At 32.6% G+C, this 18,383-nt stretch overlaps 1 protein-coding gene across 1 annotated transcript in view; it reads right to left on the bottom strand.

Annotated features, from left to right (window-relative positions):
* LOC139481085 (uncharacterized) overlaps positions 1-18,383 on the bottom strand; it is a 68,231-nt gene that overhangs the window by 26,584 nt on the left and 23,264 nt on the right. The window contains exons 8-25 of the mRNA XM_071264175.1: positions 17,892-17,950; positions 16,893-17,014; positions 16,367-16,457; positions 15,507-15,618; positions 14,144-14,318; positions 13,580-13,769; positions 12,684-12,892; positions 11,846-11,964; positions 10,904-11,112; positions 10,471-10,616; positions 9,494-9,670; positions 7,986-8,144; positions 7,488-7,630; positions 7,234-7,304; positions 6,017-6,183; positions 5,360-5,526; positions 1,901-2,087; positions 1,251-1,412 (exon numbers count right to left, since the gene is read on the bottom strand). Of these exons, the coding sequence (XP_071120276.1) occupies positions 1,251-1,412; positions 1,901-2,087; positions 5,360-5,526; positions 6,017-6,183; positions 7,234-7,304; positions 7,488-7,630; positions 7,986-8,144; positions 9,494-9,670; positions 10,471-10,616; positions 10,904-11,112; positions 11,846-11,964; positions 12,684-12,892; positions 13,580-13,769; positions 14,144-14,318; positions 15,507-15,618; positions 16,367-16,457; positions 16,893-17,014; positions 17,892-17,950 (2,665 nt within the window). The remainder of the gene's footprint in view (positions 1-1,250; positions 1,413-1,900; positions 2,088-5,359; positions 5,527-6,016; positions 6,184-7,233; positions 7,305-7,487; positions 7,631-7,985; positions 8,145-9,493; positions 9,671-10,470; positions 10,617-10,903; positions 11,113-11,845; positions 11,965-12,683; positions 12,893-13,579; positions 13,770-14,143; positions 14,319-15,506; positions 15,619-16,366; positions 16,458-16,892; positions 17,015-17,891; positions 17,951-18,383) is intronic.

The raw sequence follows: 18,383 nt of genomic DNA, 5'->3' as shown, positions 1-18,383 counted from the left end.
GCCTTCAAAGTGGACACTCACAATTATAATTCATCAAATAAAGATAGGTCCATAGATAGTCATAAGAGGATCATAAGACATGTCCTAAGATATTTCTTATGACAGGTCTTAGGAATGCTTCGTAATACCGACCCCTGGACATTAACTGTATCAAAAAAGGACAAAACACACTAACATGAAGGAATAATAAAAAAGTTATGAAAATGTTGTTGAGGTCAATATCATCTGTTGCGATAATAGAAAAATATCCTTATTTTTCCATTTTGTACAAGTTAAAACCATTTTTAAGCAATATTTTGTACAGGTTATAACATGTATGAGGTACTTTTGTACATGTTATAACTTGTATTTTTGCCTTATACAAGTTATAACATGTACAATATTTTTGTACATGTTATAACCTGTACAAAATCGCAACTTGTACACGACATATATATATATAACATCTTCATGCCTTATATATCATGTACTGCAGTACGCCGCTAGATTAAAACTGACGTGGAAAGGTAACACACGGCCAGCGAAAGCTCTTTTTATAAGAGCCCAGGTGGTCGTGTGGTCTAGCGGGACGGCTGCAGTGCAGGCGATTTGGTGTCACAATATCACAGAAGCATGGGTTCGAATCCCGGCGAGGCAGTGATATTGTTGTCTTTTTTCAAAACTACCTCTACCGTTTTTTATTGGGAAAAATGCATATTTTTTATTGAAATTGGGAAATTTGTATATTTTATTCTAAACACATCTCCAATTTTTTGCTGACCTTTGTTGTCTTTTTTGCACTGTTTTTTCATGTATATTTTGGCCATATATTTTGGTTGTCAGACATTTTCAACCTGAAAGGTACTTTTCGGAGAGGGGAAAGAAACAGAAGCAATGATGGTACTTTATGCATTGAAAACTACATGTGTTACAAACATCATGATGATTCTGAACAGAAAACCGGATCTCAAAAGTGCTTTCTAATATCAAAATAATAGCATGAATACGATATTTACAAACATTACACCAATGCCATCACTGTTTGGGGAAAATTTGAAACTTTTTGGGAGGAATTTTAAGCCATTTTTTTTAGTAATTGGGAATTTTCTCTAGGGGAAAAGGCCGAATTTCGGCTGTTATTTGAGGCAAACAATATCACTGCGAGGGAAGAACCAAAAATTTGCGAAAGCAAATTTACAGATCTAACATTGTTGGGTTGATGTTTAGACGAGTTATATATATATATATATATATATATATACATCACTTACCAGCTTTCCTTTGTCATTCTCATCACTGGGATGATCAACACCTTCTGGATGGATGTTGGTAATGTAAATGTTGACATCTTGAAGAGATCCACCAGTTGCTTTAATCACAACTTCATCATCTCTATTGGTCCTTGTTATGTATCCTGGGAATGGGGCTACAATCTGTGGAAAGAAGCATTTTATAAGTGTTGATAGAAAAACCTTTACACCTTTAAGATGACAATAGAATTGATGTTTAACCTAAATTTCCATTTATTTAGTAATTATCAATGAAAATTAACAAACATTTTTTTATGGCTATGCTATCAGTTGTCTGGATATCTTGCTCATCATTTACACTCTTTATGTGTCTTTTTGGATAAAGAGTGACACATGTTTTTATGTATTTGAAAATAAATTCAAAGTATTGGTAGACAGGATGGAGGAGGTGTCTGACAGATCAGAAAAGTTTTCATATATCAAAAGTCATAACTGTCAAGTAGCTGATCAAATATGAAGTTTTTGTTGAGACGTATATTAGAAAGGTGTGAGAAATATTTGTTCAGACAGCCAAACTGAGAAGGTGAATGCATTATAGGCTCACATTTTAGAGGGGGAGTATAATAACATCTGAATAAAGAGAACTAACATCTTTTTAAATCTAAACTTACATCTTCATGATAATCAATCTCTAAATCAACTCCTTTTGACCAGTACTCTGATCCTCTATTATTTTTCTTGGAAGGATAGAACCCTTCACCTCTACAACCATTCCCACTAAGTCTTGTATCCCTAGGAAACTCTTTGTGAGCCCTGGGACCAAATAGTCTGTCAATGATGGACCTAGCAAATTGGTACCTGCAATGAAAATCACAAAATGTATGTTATATTATTATTATGGGTATTTGTATAAATATGTCCAAAACAAATATCATTCCACAACCTCTTAAAACCCATTTCTAATTGCTCAATATCAAATTTTCAAAGTTGCACCAAAACATTTTACAGCAAATGCAATAGGCAAACCTAAATTTTCATAATTTTCAAATTTTTGTGAAAGTGCTGACCAAGGTACATTTTGCATGAATTGCATTAGTGCTTCATTCTAAGAATGTACGCACAGACAAGGCTTATACAACCCTACTTAATTACTAAAATCAAAGTGCTGGATAGCACCTCTGGAAAGTTTGCAACTGTATATGTGTATTATTTCAAATAGGTTATTGACGTGTATTATTTTAAATATGTATTTAAATCACTGTTTTGATTTTTTAAACTAAACCATTGTCTCGCCAGCAATTTCCAAAAATCACTTTTTATGCCCCATTTATGAGCATTATGTTTTCTGGTCTGTGCGTCCCTTCGTCCGTCCGTCCGTCCTTCCGTTCGTCTGTCCCATTCAGGTTAAAGTTTTTGGTCAAGGTAGCTTTTGATGAAGTTGAAGTCCAATCAATTTGAAACTTAGTACACACTAGAACACACCCGTAATATCGCGGGTCTGTGACTGAATTAAAGTATATAACTATGCCTACGCCTTATTTTAGTATTGGGATTGCCATCTGATAAAGTCATGCCGATTATAAGATGCACAGTGTTCTCTGCTTTCAAAATCTGTCTGTTTGAACCCGTCGACCTGGAACTTATCAATTATTGGTAATATTAATTGAAAACAAAAGGTCCTGGAATGGAGTATTTTTTAATTAACAGCATTGTTCTATATTTATTAATTTAGTAATAAATAAAGTTGAATTCTTTGATTCGCTGTTTTATGTCATGCCCGCTAACAAATTGAAAACTGTACCTATACGCCTTATTTTAAGTCCAGATTTTTAGTACTCGTATTGTCATCTTAGAAAGTCTTACTGCTTAAAATACTACAATAGGGAACAATTTGACAATGATTGAATTTAGTAGTGTCAACCCTGTGACTATGACCCGTGTACATGGCAAAATCCGAAATACACTGTTGGTTTGGTTGTGCGCCTGTCAGATGAGAAACGTACCGATAAGGTAATAGGTGACAGGTGAATATTAATTATTTGGAAGAGTGCTGTAATTTTTAATCAACACCATTGTCCTATATTAGATATATATAAAATTGAATTCTTTGATTTGTCGTTTTTACCCCATGACGGCTGATAAATTGGACCTCGTCATTTTAGTATTATAGTTGTTCCCTATGATATAATCTTTCTAATTTTAATGCCAAATTAGAGTTTTTACTCCATTTTCACGGTCCACTGAACATAAAAAATGATAGTGCAGATGGGGCATGCGTGTACTGGGGACACATTCTTATATATATCTATACTTCTAAATCTAAAGACCGTTTTTATGTTTATGTTTTATATATAAAGGTATATATACTTGATAGGGTATACTGAAAATTTCACCCCTTTACATCTAGAATGGTAAAAGTGACGCCAACAAAATTCAAACTTGACTTGTGTTTTGTGGTTGCGTATAAGTTTCATAAAATTTGGTTCAGGCAAACTAAAGTAAGAGAACAGAAATCAATTTTGGGATGTATGGACGTACGTACAAGTAAGGGACGTACATACTTACAGAAAAAAACAAGGATAAAACTCAATATGGTGGGGGCATAACAATAGTAGTATGACCTCAGGAATAAAAATGTTTATATACACTAGATTCATACAATGTTGATCCGAGGTGCTTATAACCCTGTAACACATTTTAGTTGCTGCTGCGTAATTGCCATTGAGGCAATGACATTTGAGATTTTTGTTTTAAGCCATTTATTTAATCATTGCCTCTGTGGGGATACATTATTAACTATAAGTCAATCTTAAAAAATCATACTGCCCCAGGAATAAAGTGAGGATAAAAAGTTTGATAAAAATAGCTTGATCTCGGTCTTGATACACTGAACTATAATATTCTTAGAAGTAGTTGATGACTCAGTTGCTTTTAAATTATACGGATACTATGATACTAATTGTCATTAAGACAATGTTTTTTTCTGTTGACAGTTTGATCCACTTGAACATGCTGAACGAGTGAAGGTCCTTATATCCACATTGGAATGTGAAACAGCTAGTATTTAACGAATTAAAAGTTTCCAAATGATTTTTGGCATCAAAACTTTCAGATCGATGTCAGTTTGACAAAAACAATGCACTTTTCTATTTATTTCTATAAGCCGGTATTTACCTTTAATCGTCCTTGGCGTGAGACATAATTAAGCCATATAATTATCGATTATTTTATATTCTATCACCTGTGTATTGTTAAAATAAATCAAACCATTATCACTTGTCAATTATCCGACAATTTTGTCAAATATCAACTTGTTCTCGCATACCGGACTCTTTCGATGCACTCGGGCTTTTACTTATTCAATAATAAACAGTTGTAAATATCGTACATAGTAAAAAATAGTGCGGGAAAATGTTCATTCATGAAATATTCATGAATGAAACGCTGTCTCGCGTAGATTTCTTTGATTTTCTCTTCAGCCAATGGCCGATCCGCAAAGAAGTGTTTGTGATACTTATTTTCAATATGAAGCCAAATTCATCTGAATTGTCGTTGAACATTCATTCCTTTTTTATTCAAGCTGTAATCTTTTCAAAAGAGTAGCAACTCAAAGTATCCAAGAATCAAAAGTCGAACACTTGTACTACATTATCTTGGAGCAGAACATTGGGATAGTCTGTCTCACCGGAAGTTGAGGCCGACGCCTAAGGAAAGTAGCAATAGCAAGCTATAGCAAACTTTCCAAAAAGCATTCAATACTTTAATTAACATTTTAACTACATATAAAAAAAAAGATGTGGTATGATTGCCAATGAGACAACTGTCCACAAGAGACCAAATTGACACCAAAATTAACAACTATAGGTCACTGTACGGCCTTCAACAATGAGCAAAGCCCATACTGTTTTGCTATGATCATGAAAACACAATTTCTATCCAGTTTTTATTTTATTTACCAACTGTACTTTATTGTGGAAGCTCCTGTCATCATGAATGTTACATTTCATTATGAAATGAAGTTTAATTTCAGAATGACGCTAGATTGCTGTTAGCCAATAAAAATAACAAATCAAATGAAACTTCCATTTAATGTTATTATATTGGATTTGAATTCTGGGTAATTAACTTACCCTTCTTTGAGTATGTCATAAGCTTTCTTGACGTTTTTGATTGTTCCAAACACAGTATTATACAGCTTAAGGAATGGGTCTATAAATCCCACCAGTGGTTGGAATGGTTCTAACAGATCGTGAACTAACTTAGTGATGTTTTGGGTGATCTCTTTTCTCAGTGCAGACTGCAAATAAAGCAAGAACTAAAGTTAATAAGAGTTGTAATTTGAACTATATATACCTATATTCAATGCATGGTTAAAACAATATTAAATAAAAGTTCTTTAGATTGTGTAAAATAAAAAAGTAGATAAAAATTTCTTCATAACTCTTTACAAAAATTACCAAAATAAATTTAAATCCTTTAAAATCAGTTTCTTTGCTGATATGACAATGTCTCTCCATACTTCCTTAAGCTTTTATGGCAGAAAACAGTCGTCAAGTTCTATGCCAGTTTGGTTTCTTTTAAAACTTTGACCACAATGACATGCATACATAATTATATTGTATTGTGCGATTCAATAAAATTGTTGCTTGCCCTCAGCTAGGTATCCCAACTGTTTTTTTTTCTATCTATTTTTTATGAACGTGTACTGATTCCTTAGGAATACAATGCTGGTTCTCTTTCTTTACAAGTTGTTTTGTTAAACTAATTGCTGGCACAAAGTAACATACTGTGGATAGTCTCCCTTTAGTAAATGCAGCAATGTTATCAACGTCTTCTTGTATCTCTTCCTTGACCCAGTCTCCACTGTGATGGGCTATAGCATCAAAGGCAGCCTTGGACATTCCTTTCACAATCTCAAACTGGTGTGGGATGTCAAACCAGTATGGTTTATCGTCTACAAAAATACAGAAATTGTAAAAGTATTATATACTCTTTTTTTTCTGTCACAGTACTCCTTAAATTGCGATTTAAACAAATATTTCATTGAAATATTTGTTATTACATTGTATTCAGGACTCACTTAAAATATTTTGGTTTTTAGAAAAAAAAGTCTGTATAACTGTGATTTTCAAAAATTTATCAAAGTCAAAAGCTCGAAATTACAGCAACAATTAATCAAGCGAAACGAAACTTAAACTTGATCTGTAACTCATCATGGGTTATTTACTTATCACAAATCAGTCCAATATCTGAAAGCGTTTAGAAAAAAAGTCTGTATAGCTGTGATTTTCAACAATTTATCAAAGTCCAAAGCCTGTAATTTCGGTAAAAATTAGCGGAGGGGAAAGAAACTTAAACTTGATCTGTAAGTCATCATGGTTAACTCACATACCAAAAATCAGCCCAATATCTAAAAGCGTTTAGAAAAAAAGTCTGTATAACTGTGATTTTCAACAATTTATCAAAGTCCAAAGCCTGTAATTTTGGCAAAAATTAGAGGAGCGGAACGAAACTTAAACTTGATCTGTAACTCATCATGGTTAACTCACATACCAATAATCAGCCCAACATCTGTAGGCGTATAAAAAAACTCCATATAATGGTTTGTTGCGGAATGAAGGAATGACAGAATGGCGGATTTACAGAATGAAGGAATTACGGAATGACGGAATTACAGAATTTTTGACAAGGGTAAACTATATGGCACAGACAACTTCATTGAGGGCCATAAAAATATCTTTTACACATCAGAACACTAAAATAGTTTGGGTAGGCAGCTATTTTCTGGGTAGTTCGGACAATCAAACATAAAAAATGTCATGGCTTCAATTGTTTTTTTCTATTCAAGTTGACTCAATATTCAATGATTTTTAAAAAGATTTATATATTAACAGGATGTTATAAAGGATGAATATCTCACATATGAAGGATATTTATCCCTGTTTGACTAATAAATGTATTCCCGATTTGAAATACAATGGCTAACCCTCTGTATCCTTCCTACCTTTAAGGAAGAAACATGCTTCTCTTGTCTTGTTTACTGCATCAATCAGAGACATTACAGATGTGTAGATCCTGCAAAATAATAAATCATTAAATTTTTCAAACAGAACAGTACCAATTAAACAATATTGACACATTGCATTAATAAAAACAATGTAATAATTTCTGAATTTAAAGTAAGTCAGGAATATATCAATCAATTTATTAACAACCAAGTAATTGATTAAACAAATTTAAGAAACATTTTACACTTACGTCAATGCTCCTTTGCCTATTTGAGTGATAGCGGTTTTAGGATCTTTAATCATGATACTAAAGGCATGTATCACCTCTTTGATGGCCTCATACACATCTGTGGCACTCTTTGGTATTATCACTGTTATTGTCTCTTCTAGAGTCTAAAATACACATTATAGATATTATCTATTTAGTAAAAGATAAATCTTATGTTTTCAATATGAATTTTAAAAATGCAGGGCTGATTAGTCCATTTTTTTTTATCCATACTGGAATTATACTGAATTATTTTGAAGACATTTTCTCCGTATTTTTGAATTCATAGAAATATAAAATGAAAGATTGAATATCTTAAACTGGGAACTTTTTGAAAGTACAAAACAGATTATTTTTTTCATTTCTACAAACAAAAAAACTGGATATATCAGAGCCAGTACCAATTGTTATGGTGGCCTTAGTTATCGATAGGCCACTAGATATCCTCAAAACTGATATCAACTGAAGAATGATATTTACATTATAAAACGTCATGACATCTGACTTGATATCATTGAACAGCTTTGTAACATGCATAACTAATCTTTTTACTGGTCGAATAAAGGGAGGTAAATCTCTTTCATCAATTCTTCCAAGGGCTTTTATCACCTCTATAGCTGTTTCTCTCAGCTTCACTACCTGAAATTGACAAACAAAATTTGAAGGATAAATCACTGGGTTTTTTTTTCAATAAACTAATCGTTTATTTATATAGTTAGACTTGATCTATCATCATTCAGATTTACAGTATATAAAAAAGACAAGAGTGCACATGCTGAAATGTCTCGCCTTCTATACTAATCATTGATATTATGTTGATAGTCCTAAGTATAAAGCTAAGCTTTAATACAACTGTCACATAAACTTAACATTAACCAAAAGAACTAAACAAAAACCAATGAACCTTGAAAATGAGGTCAAGGTCAGATGAACCATGCCAGGCAGACATGTACAGCTAACAATGCTTCTATACAACATATATAGTTGACCTATTACTTATAGTTTAAGAAAAATAGACCAAAACACAAAAACTTAACACTGTGCAATGAACCGTGAAAATGAGGTCACAGTCAAATAAAACCTGCGCGACTGACATAAAGATCATAAAATATTTCCATACACCAAATATAGATGACCTATGACATATAGTATTAGATAAAAAGACCAAAACTCAAAAATTCAACTTTGACCACTGAACCATGAAAATGAGGTCAAGGTCACATGACATCTGCCCGCTAGATAGGTACACCTTACAATCATTCCATACAACAAATATAGTAGACCTATTGCATATAGTATGAGAAAAACAGACCAAAACACAAAAATTTAACTATAACCACTGAACCATGAAAATGAGGTCAAGGTCAGATGACACCTGCCAGTTGGACATGTACACCTTACAGTCCTTCCATACACCGAATATACTAGCCCTATTGCTTGTAGTATCTGAGATATGGACTTGACCACCAAAACTTAACCCTGTTCACTGATCCATGTAATGAGGTCGAGGTCAAGTGAAAACTGTCTGACAGACATGAGGACCTTTCAAGGTACGGACATATCAAATATAGTTATCCTATTACTTATAATAAGAGAGAATTCAACATTACAAAAAATCTGAACTTTTTTTTCAAGTGGTCACTGAACCATGAAAATGAGGTCAAGGACATTGGGCATATGACTGACGGAAACTTCGTAACATGAGGCATCTATATACAAAGTATGAAGCATCCAGGTCTTCCACCATCTAAAATATAAAGCTTTTAAGAAGTTAGCTAACACCGCCGTCGCCGGATCACTATACCTATGTCGAGCTTTCTGCAACAAAAGTTGCAGGCTCGACAACAAAACCACAAAGATTATTCTTTCATATCTTGCTTGATGTTTTTTAAGTTGTCACAGACTTAACTAATAAACTTGGTGATTCCACCTTTAGACTTAATTTCTAATTTCATTTGTCTACATATTAAAAAGTAAATTGTACACACTGTTTTTGGTAGATTCTCCAGAGCATCGACAAAGTCTGTAATCATTTGTTTAAATGACAATTTTCCAGAGATGATCTGCTTAAACAGATCTATTCCATCTTTTATCCCTCCCACAATTCCTTTTATGGCACCGTCAAATCCTTTTGCCATGTTGCCAACTTTCTTCATTTCATTTTCCTACAAAATAATATGTATGTTTTGTAGAACGTTTTGTCATTAAGAGTTCTCGCTTATTTTTTCTACTTATTAAGGTTAAATTAATAACCTACAAATATTTAACAAATATTCAAATTTTTAGTACTCTATATCTGCTTTTGTAAACTTATTGTAAGTTAAAAAAATAACAAGAAAGAACTTAAAGCAAAGTAAAAAATACAATTTTTAACAAAATTAATTACCCAAGATATAATTGAGATTTCTGTTCAACAATCAATCAATCATGTCAAAAACACTAATATATGTAGTACATTTTTTATAACATCTGAAAAGGAAACAAGATTCTCAAGCTGATGATTTTCATTTGATTATTTGATAAAAAAAAAAGACCAATAACTGAAATAATAACGAAGTTGCACAGAATGTTTCTTAGACAATGGATAATGCTCTATACTGAAAATTTAAATAATTGAAAAATGAAAAGTTACAATTCCTCTGGCAAACAGTCATATTTAATAGCAGGTTCACAGTTTTCTCCCCAGATATTTCATTTAGCATCCTGGTAAACATTGGAAATTGATAAAAACATCTTGTTTCTAATTATAGCATCACATCCAAATTATAACCTATAAGAAAACCACTTCAGATAGCATCACATTAAAGATTATAGCATCATATTACTATGATGCTTATAGGCACTGGGGAGAACACTTGGTTCACAGTTTCAACATATGTTATTTAGGTACACACTTTTCCATACCCATCCACCCCTGGCCTAATGCCTAACATCACCATACTATAAGCCTACAAATTTCATATACCTGTAAAATGTTAAGGTTGTATTTAGTGCCACCTTTGAAGCATAGTCTTGCTAAGAAAAAATCCAAGTTTTTATTAACTATACCAAGATGTATTCTAGCGTAGGCTTCATCATGGACATTCACTTTTACATGTCCACTAAGTGGTGCTGAAATAGAGATAAGTTAATTTTTGAAAACTATCACTAATAGCACAATATAAAGTATATTAATCTGGAGGTTACATATTCAGTTCTGATAAGCTCCAAATAAAGTAAATGTTTTTATCAAAACAATTTATTTGATAGATTAAATAATGGGTGCTTAAACCCCAGTTGGAAATATTGAAAGAATATGAGCAGGGAATATGCACTCGATCAACATGTTAAATCTTACATCTTTTTATTGTAGTCACAAAAAAAGTAAACCAAATATCACAATTTCTTAAATTTCTAACCTATTTTCAAATCCAGGTAGTTTTCAATGATGATTCCAAATGAAGCACCAACATCTTCAGAACCAAGCAATTTCCTCCAGTCTACACCTGGTGCTTGCAGTCTAAAATGTAGTCCGTCAAAAAATCCTCTCTTTGCTCGTTGATTCACAGCCACAAAATGCATGTCTGACGCGTAGGGATCTATAACACTAGTTTCATTACTGTCATTCCTAAAATAAGTAAATTTCATAGAGAAATTAATAGAAAATATCAACACACAGAAACATAATGTTTTTTTTTGCTTTTTCTAGGGTTTCAATAACCACTGGAATAAGACATTAATTGTACCTATACATGTACCTTGATATTTGTACGATTTATCTGAAGACTCACAAAATTTACTATGTGATGGATATCAACAATACAATCAATTATTGACTACCTAATGGTAACCACCTTTGATGGTCTGAATCTTTTTTAATGTTCCAATGCTTATTTTGTTATGTCACAGTAAGAGCTTATTGTTCAATGAAGTCATATATGATGATTAAACTCTGATCACCTGACATTCATCATTTTTTATTAAAAAGAGCTTGAAATTGGTCTATTGTGAATCTCAATATAATTTCAAAATTAGGAAATGTGGTTTCTGTACATATATGAGAAGAGCATTACTCTGCTTTCCAAATTATGTGCTTTTCATGGTTCAAGTTAGTGGTCATCCTGTTGGAAGCATCACTGTGTTTAATTTGTAGCTTTAAGACATATAAACTATATTTATATAGGCTATCTGAAATATGCGTTGTCCACTGTTGTTTACTGTTTTAATTCTAAAAACTCTGATGTGACAAACCCAGGGATCTAACACACAACATCTCACTCTCAAGGTGAGCCCGCTACCTCTAGACCACTGATGCAGTATTATGATGTAGGAACATACAGGTTACTTATTATCTGTTTTACCTGGCATTTAATGGATTAAGTAAGACAGACTTTGGATGAGCTTGGTACATCAGCAGAGCCTCATATCTTACATTCTCATCATCGTCATATAATGCAGTGGTCAGCAATACATTGGCTGCCTGAAAGTTAAAACCAATTTAATTGGCAAGTACAATCTAATTGGCATAGTGTGTATATGTCTACAGTAGGAAATGTATCTAACATATTATCTTCATATCAACATTTGACAAACATCCACAACTTTTCCTATCAAATTTTTATATAATACCCTTCACTGTAAAATGGAAAATAAATATAATTTTATCCATTTTTTAAGCTTAACACATCTATAAAGGGAATACACTCTAAGCCTTCAAAAATGGATGGATTGGATCTGTAATAAGTCAGGGACCAAGATGACATAAAACTGTTGTTTAAACTTTTTGACAGCAAGTAAATGGCCAACATGACCAACTTTGACTCTTACAAATAAATCACAATACTGTTTTAACTTACATTTTTCCAAGAGTACGTATCCCTGTTCATACATAAGTTAAGGTATAAAAACTTACCATATGGTGGTTTTATGATATTTCCTAAGAGCATTTACTCCCGCCCGTTTAATCCACAGAGAGTTGGTAGTATTGATGTGAGAGATGATGAAATGAAACGAGTGGTCCATTCTAGCATTACCCAATGTTTCCAGTAATACTTACATCATGGTGGTTATATTTCCTCAGAGCATGTACTCCAGCCCGTTTGATCCATGGTGAGTTGGTAGTATTGATGTGTGATATGATATAATCATATATAAGAGTGATCCATTCTAGCGTTACCCAATGTTTCCAGTAATACTTACATCATGATGGTTATATTTCCTAAGAGCATGTACTCCCGCCCGTTTGATCCATGGTGAGTTGGTAGTATTGATGTGTGATATGATATAATCATAAGAGTGATCCATTCTAGCATTTCCCAATGTTTCCAGTAATACTGCTCTATAACGATCATACTCCATCTTCTGTACTCTGGACTGTGATGACCGTTTCTGTCTGTATAACCAAGGATCTATAGAAAAGGAAGGTTATTTTAACCAAATAAAATGTGAGTCTTGCAAGGAAAACGTAATTGGCATCCCATCTCCTAACTATATACCAGTAAGCAGAAAATACAATCAATGTTTTGGTATGGGAATACTAAAAAAATCACTCGATCAAAAATTAAAATAGTTTGTGCACAAATTCATGTCATGTAGATTAATATCTGTGCCAGTTAGCTGGAGTTATGTGAGGTCATTTTTAAGATGTTGCATATTAACAACTTTATATTGAATACTGAAATGTTTAAATTCATGTTAAGGTAAAGGACCCTCCCCCCCTCCCCACCCCTGTTATCCCTCCAAAAAACCTGCTAAGATCCCAAATGAAAATTGTGGTGACCAATAATGTCATGACTCATGTTTAACAGTTATAATTTAACAAGGAAAAGTTATATACTGTAAATCAACTTATTATTGCAAGCAATTCATTTTTGTGACTTGTTAGAGTACAAAAATAACGTGAATATAAATTGTCATGCAAATGTAAAACTTGCATTGTTCCTTATTCAACTACTACAAGTAAATCTGATAATCCCGAAATTAAACCACAAAGAAATGGGAAAGTAAGGGCTTAATGCAAAAAAAGTGTATTTGTGAAAATAAGTTGGTTTACATTTACAGTGTATTTGAGACCAATCTAACTCTTATATACTAACCATGAAGTCCAATCATATTATGAACTCTGTTGATGATCTCTGTAGCTTTGTCTGTCTGTCCGGCTTTAGATAACTTGTGTGCTACTGAACCTAGTGCTAGAAGTACTCTGTTGTGAAGGTCACCTTCATACATATAACTAGGAAACTTCTCTGGTTTGAAACAAATATCTTCCATAGCTATAGTAATGTTCTACAATATTTTTAAGGATTAATTCTTTATTGAACTTATATCTGAATATCACTTAATTCATGTTGTACGAGATTATATATTGAATTTACAATATTCACCTATTATTTTACATTGCACACAATACATACCTATCTAAAAATAAACATGTGTACAACGAACCATCAGTTATAATAGGATAAACTTTTAACCATGACAAAACATCAATGTTACCTAGGTCTAGATATGAACAAGATCAGTCAAAAGATAAGACTAATGGTCTACAAAAGACTTTTGTACATTTCAATAAATCTAACATTCTAAGAGTGAGACAATATCAGCCTACACAATTGTCCAATTAAATAGAGTGGTCAAAATGTAACCTGAATATGGCATACCTCAACTGGCGGTTCATCCATGCCAACTATATGTGTCATCAAACGTACAATCAATGTAGGATTAGCTCTGTTTGCTCTCAAAATTTTCTCAGCTAAAAGATGTTGAGTAAGTTCTGTTCCCAAGGCCCCAAAAACATCAACCATTATTTCTGTGGCTTCTTTGTTTCTCATTAACCTGAATTTGACATTGATCACTGAATAAACCGATTGAAATTTGAAATTTTAAAAAATCTGACTTTTCAGGATGAACCTTCAGCAAAAAAATTTCAAGCAACATCGTGATGAATAAACCCTTGCTTGCAATGGACTAGAATTTTCTTTTTATTTCTTGTTTCTGTTCAATGTTTAGCATTTAAATATTGCATTGTATTAAGCAAAGAAATATATTTTGGCAATATAAGTGACTTCTATTGTCTGTAAATTGTAAATGCACTATTTCTGTGTAATTTTTAATATAAGGCAGGCATTACCTGTGAAAAGGGACAAAGTCTGTATGAATTATCCTTTTTTTAATTCAAACATATTTTAATTTCAATACAGAAATACTGTAACGTTTCCGATTTTGGTTCTGTTGTTAGGGATTTTAGTTGTGACGTTAATTAAATGACGTCATATGCAATGTAAACAAAGAAATACCATCAGGTTACGTTTTTTTTCAAATTAAAAATGATATTTTACTCAAAGTTTCATGCAAACGAGACCGGAAAAGAGAAGTAGATTTCTGTGCAGATGCAGGAATTGAAAAAAGTTACCAAAAAAAAGTTAACGATTTTGAGTTTATTAGTACAATGAAAATTTCCAGAGTTTTTTTAATTTATTTTTTTATTGATTTTTCTACTGTTATAAACATTGTTTTCTTAAGTAGTATATGGTAACAGATATTATTGCTATTTTACAAAATTTTGCTTTGATCTCACTGACAGATAATTTCCTTTCTCAGTGAAGTAGAGTGATATGAAAAGTTATCACTAGAAACTACGGAAGCATGTGGCCGTTGTCAATGAAATTTTGAACAAGGTTGTCATAGGTAAAACAGAGATAAGTATATTATCTTTGGTCATCTCAACTCAATTTTTTTTCTCATTTTACCCCCTCAAACGAGAAAATCATTCTCGTTGAGATGACCAATGATAATCTATAAATAACTACAAATCCTTAAGCCAATTAAATATCTGGGCATATGCAAATTGCTTGATATGGCCTTGATACCTGAAGAATGAACACCTCACTGCAATATGTCATGTGAAACCACAAATTCCACAAGCAGAGAGGAGTTTAAAATAAAGCTAACCAGATGATGTCTATTATGTGATCTATCCCCTCCCCCATAACTATGTATTTCTATCTATACAATTTTACATACAATGGTTTAAGTTGAATGAAGTAGAAATCTGCCACTTTAACAATCTCTTCATCAGGCAACAGCTTCATGATCTCAAGTGACTTCAGGAAACAATAGGATGCAATGGGGGAACCTGTAATATATCAGTATCATTACAGCCGATTGCATTGAGTGTGTAGGTAAACATTAAATCTTTGGTTAGCTTGCTAGCTGAACTGTAAAGTCATTATCAGGTAAGGTATACTACCCTCCTATCCCAGTCCTACACACAGATAGATCGTCTACTCCTAAAGGCGGGTAGTTTACCTAACCTAATAATGGCTTCATGGTTCAGCTAGCAAGCAAGCTAACTAAAGATATTATCTTTATCTAAACACTCAATGCAATCGGCAGTAATCATCTTCAATTATTAACTACTACCCAAGGTCAATATACAGTACTTAAAACATCTATGATTATTCCTTTAGGATCAATTAACCACTAATCTATCGCCCCATTGCTTTCATTATTAAAGTCCATTTTGTCTCAAGATTAAAAATTAAGTGACGGGCTTGTGCTGAAAACTGGACATATTCTTAATCGCATATATGAGTGCACTGGTTATCAAATGATTGACAGTAAAATAAATGGTACTTCTGATCTGAGAAACAGACAAAAGAAGCCCTCCTATTTAATTTTGATATATATTTGTTTTATTCAAAAGAAACTTTGACAAGGGGTTCTACAGTAATCATTTGATGCCAAATTAAACAAATAATTTACTTATTTACAATGTTACAGTTATGCGTAGGAACTATTTTGTTAAAATATGTACTTCTTTCTTGTATGTTCTATCTAATCAGACCCATATTACTGGTTCTATACAGTAATAAAATACAAACCCTCTTCTGGCTCCTCTCTGATACATGTCACATTACTCTTGAGATCTTGCCATAACTGCATCACAGGTACTTTTGGTTTCTTTCTCTTAAACTGTAGTAAAAGTGTATTTTAAGTCTGTCTCTCTTTTCAAAGTATGTGCTGTTGACATTAATTGCATGCTTCATATCAGATTGTATATACAGAATAGAAATCTTTTTTTTTTAAACTGTGTTTAGAGAAGCACATGAGCTGATGGATAGCTGCATAAGGTACAGTTTCAAATTAATATGCAATATATTCAGCACGTGAACATGTTAATATAATATGCCTATCAACACTGCTTTTTTATTAGAGAAAATAATACAAGTACTCTTTGGAAATTTGAATCCTGCTTGAATTTTTTTTCTTCAAAATTTCAGGATTAATATAGTTTTTAAAAGTTACTGTTCAATTAAAACAGAAAAGAATTCTAAACAAAGATTCATCTAATTTGTACATGCAACAGAAATAATTATCTTGGTGCTGATTGAAATGCTAAATTCTTACCTGTTGTACATGAATTGTTCCATTTAGTAGTTCTGTAATTGGTTTATCCAGCAGGTCAGTAGCTCTGTGTCTGGTCAGAAATTCAAGCTTTCCATTGCTAATGGCAGACATCTCTGGGTAGGCTATAAATGTATTATATATATTAAATTACTGAATTTCTAAATAATCATTAATCACATGTGGATATTTCTCAGACATGAATCAAAATCTTTTTTTTATTTTACTTTGGAGTGGGGGGGTTTGACTTTTTGACTAAAAATTGCTGAAATTCGTAGTGGTTATCGGTAAAAATAATCTTAACTATCAATCGTGTTCATTCCAGATACAGTTTTTCACATTCTATTCATAAATCATCTAAAGAAAAACCACTACTGACCTACCTTTTAAGTGATCACACTGTAATAATCCTGACCTTCACATTTCCCAGAATGTTTTTCATTGTAATTCTGCCATCTTCGTTTCTATGAGGATCCTTTATTTACATATGACATTTGTTACTTTCGGAGTTTCCGGTAATATTCTTGTCATTTATGTGATAAAGTTTCCTGCTCTTTATGTAAATTTTCTGAACTTGAACTCCACAGCAACACTTCTGGTAAAAACAATGGCTGATTCCACCATTCACAATCGTCTTGGAAAATGTGAAGGTCAGGATAATCACAGTGCGATCACTTAAAAGGTAGGTCAGAAGTGGTTTTTCTTTAGACAATTTATGAATGGAATGTGAAAAATTATATTTCGAGTGAACGCCATTGATAGTTTATATTATTTTTACTGATAACAGCTATGAATTTCAGCTGACGGTGACTATACAAGTCATTTGCATGCATACCCTACTCATTGGAAATCATAATGCAGCTCAATGAAAGTTATACAACAAATTAATGTTTTGGTAATCATAGAAAACCAAATAACATCTTTATATTTTGTTATCTATCATTTAGTGTAGAAAGACATCTCCATCTAAAAAACAGAAGTCTACCCTTGAAAAAAGTATACCTGTAGAACTGAATTCATTGACAGCTTTCACTTTCCTCATGTTGTAATTTGGGTCAAAACTGGAAATAAACAAAACAAAAGAAACCAATTAACCTTTTTTTCTATGTAACAGCGGAATATACATTGTACTGTTCAAATAAAGTTTCATGCAGTATTCCTGAAGAATAACATAAGCAAAATTAAAGTTGAGACATAAGTTGTTACCTTAAACATCCAGCGCCTTACATGAGATGTTAACCCTGATCTTGATATGCCTAACATAAGATGCTGTTCCTGAACATCCAGAGCTGAACATTAGATGTTATCCATAAACATTCAGAATTTAACATGATTTTTTACCCCTTAATATGAGTTGTAACCCCTGAACATCCGGTCCAGATCTTTACATGAGTTGTATCATCAGAAATCCAGATCTTTACATGAGTTGTATCATCAGAAATCCAGATCTTTACATGAGTTGTATCATCAGAAATCCAGATCTTTACATGAGCT

The sequence above is a fragment of the Mytilus edulis genome, chromosome 7 (assembly GCF_963676685.1).
Source record: "Mytilus edulis chromosome 7, xbMytEdul2.2, whole genome shotgun sequence".
Taxonomy (NCBI): domain Eukaryota; kingdom Metazoa; phylum Mollusca; class Bivalvia; order Mytilida; family Mytilidae; genus Mytilus; species Mytilus edulis.
This window is presented reverse-complemented; position numbering and strand designations above follow the sequence as displayed.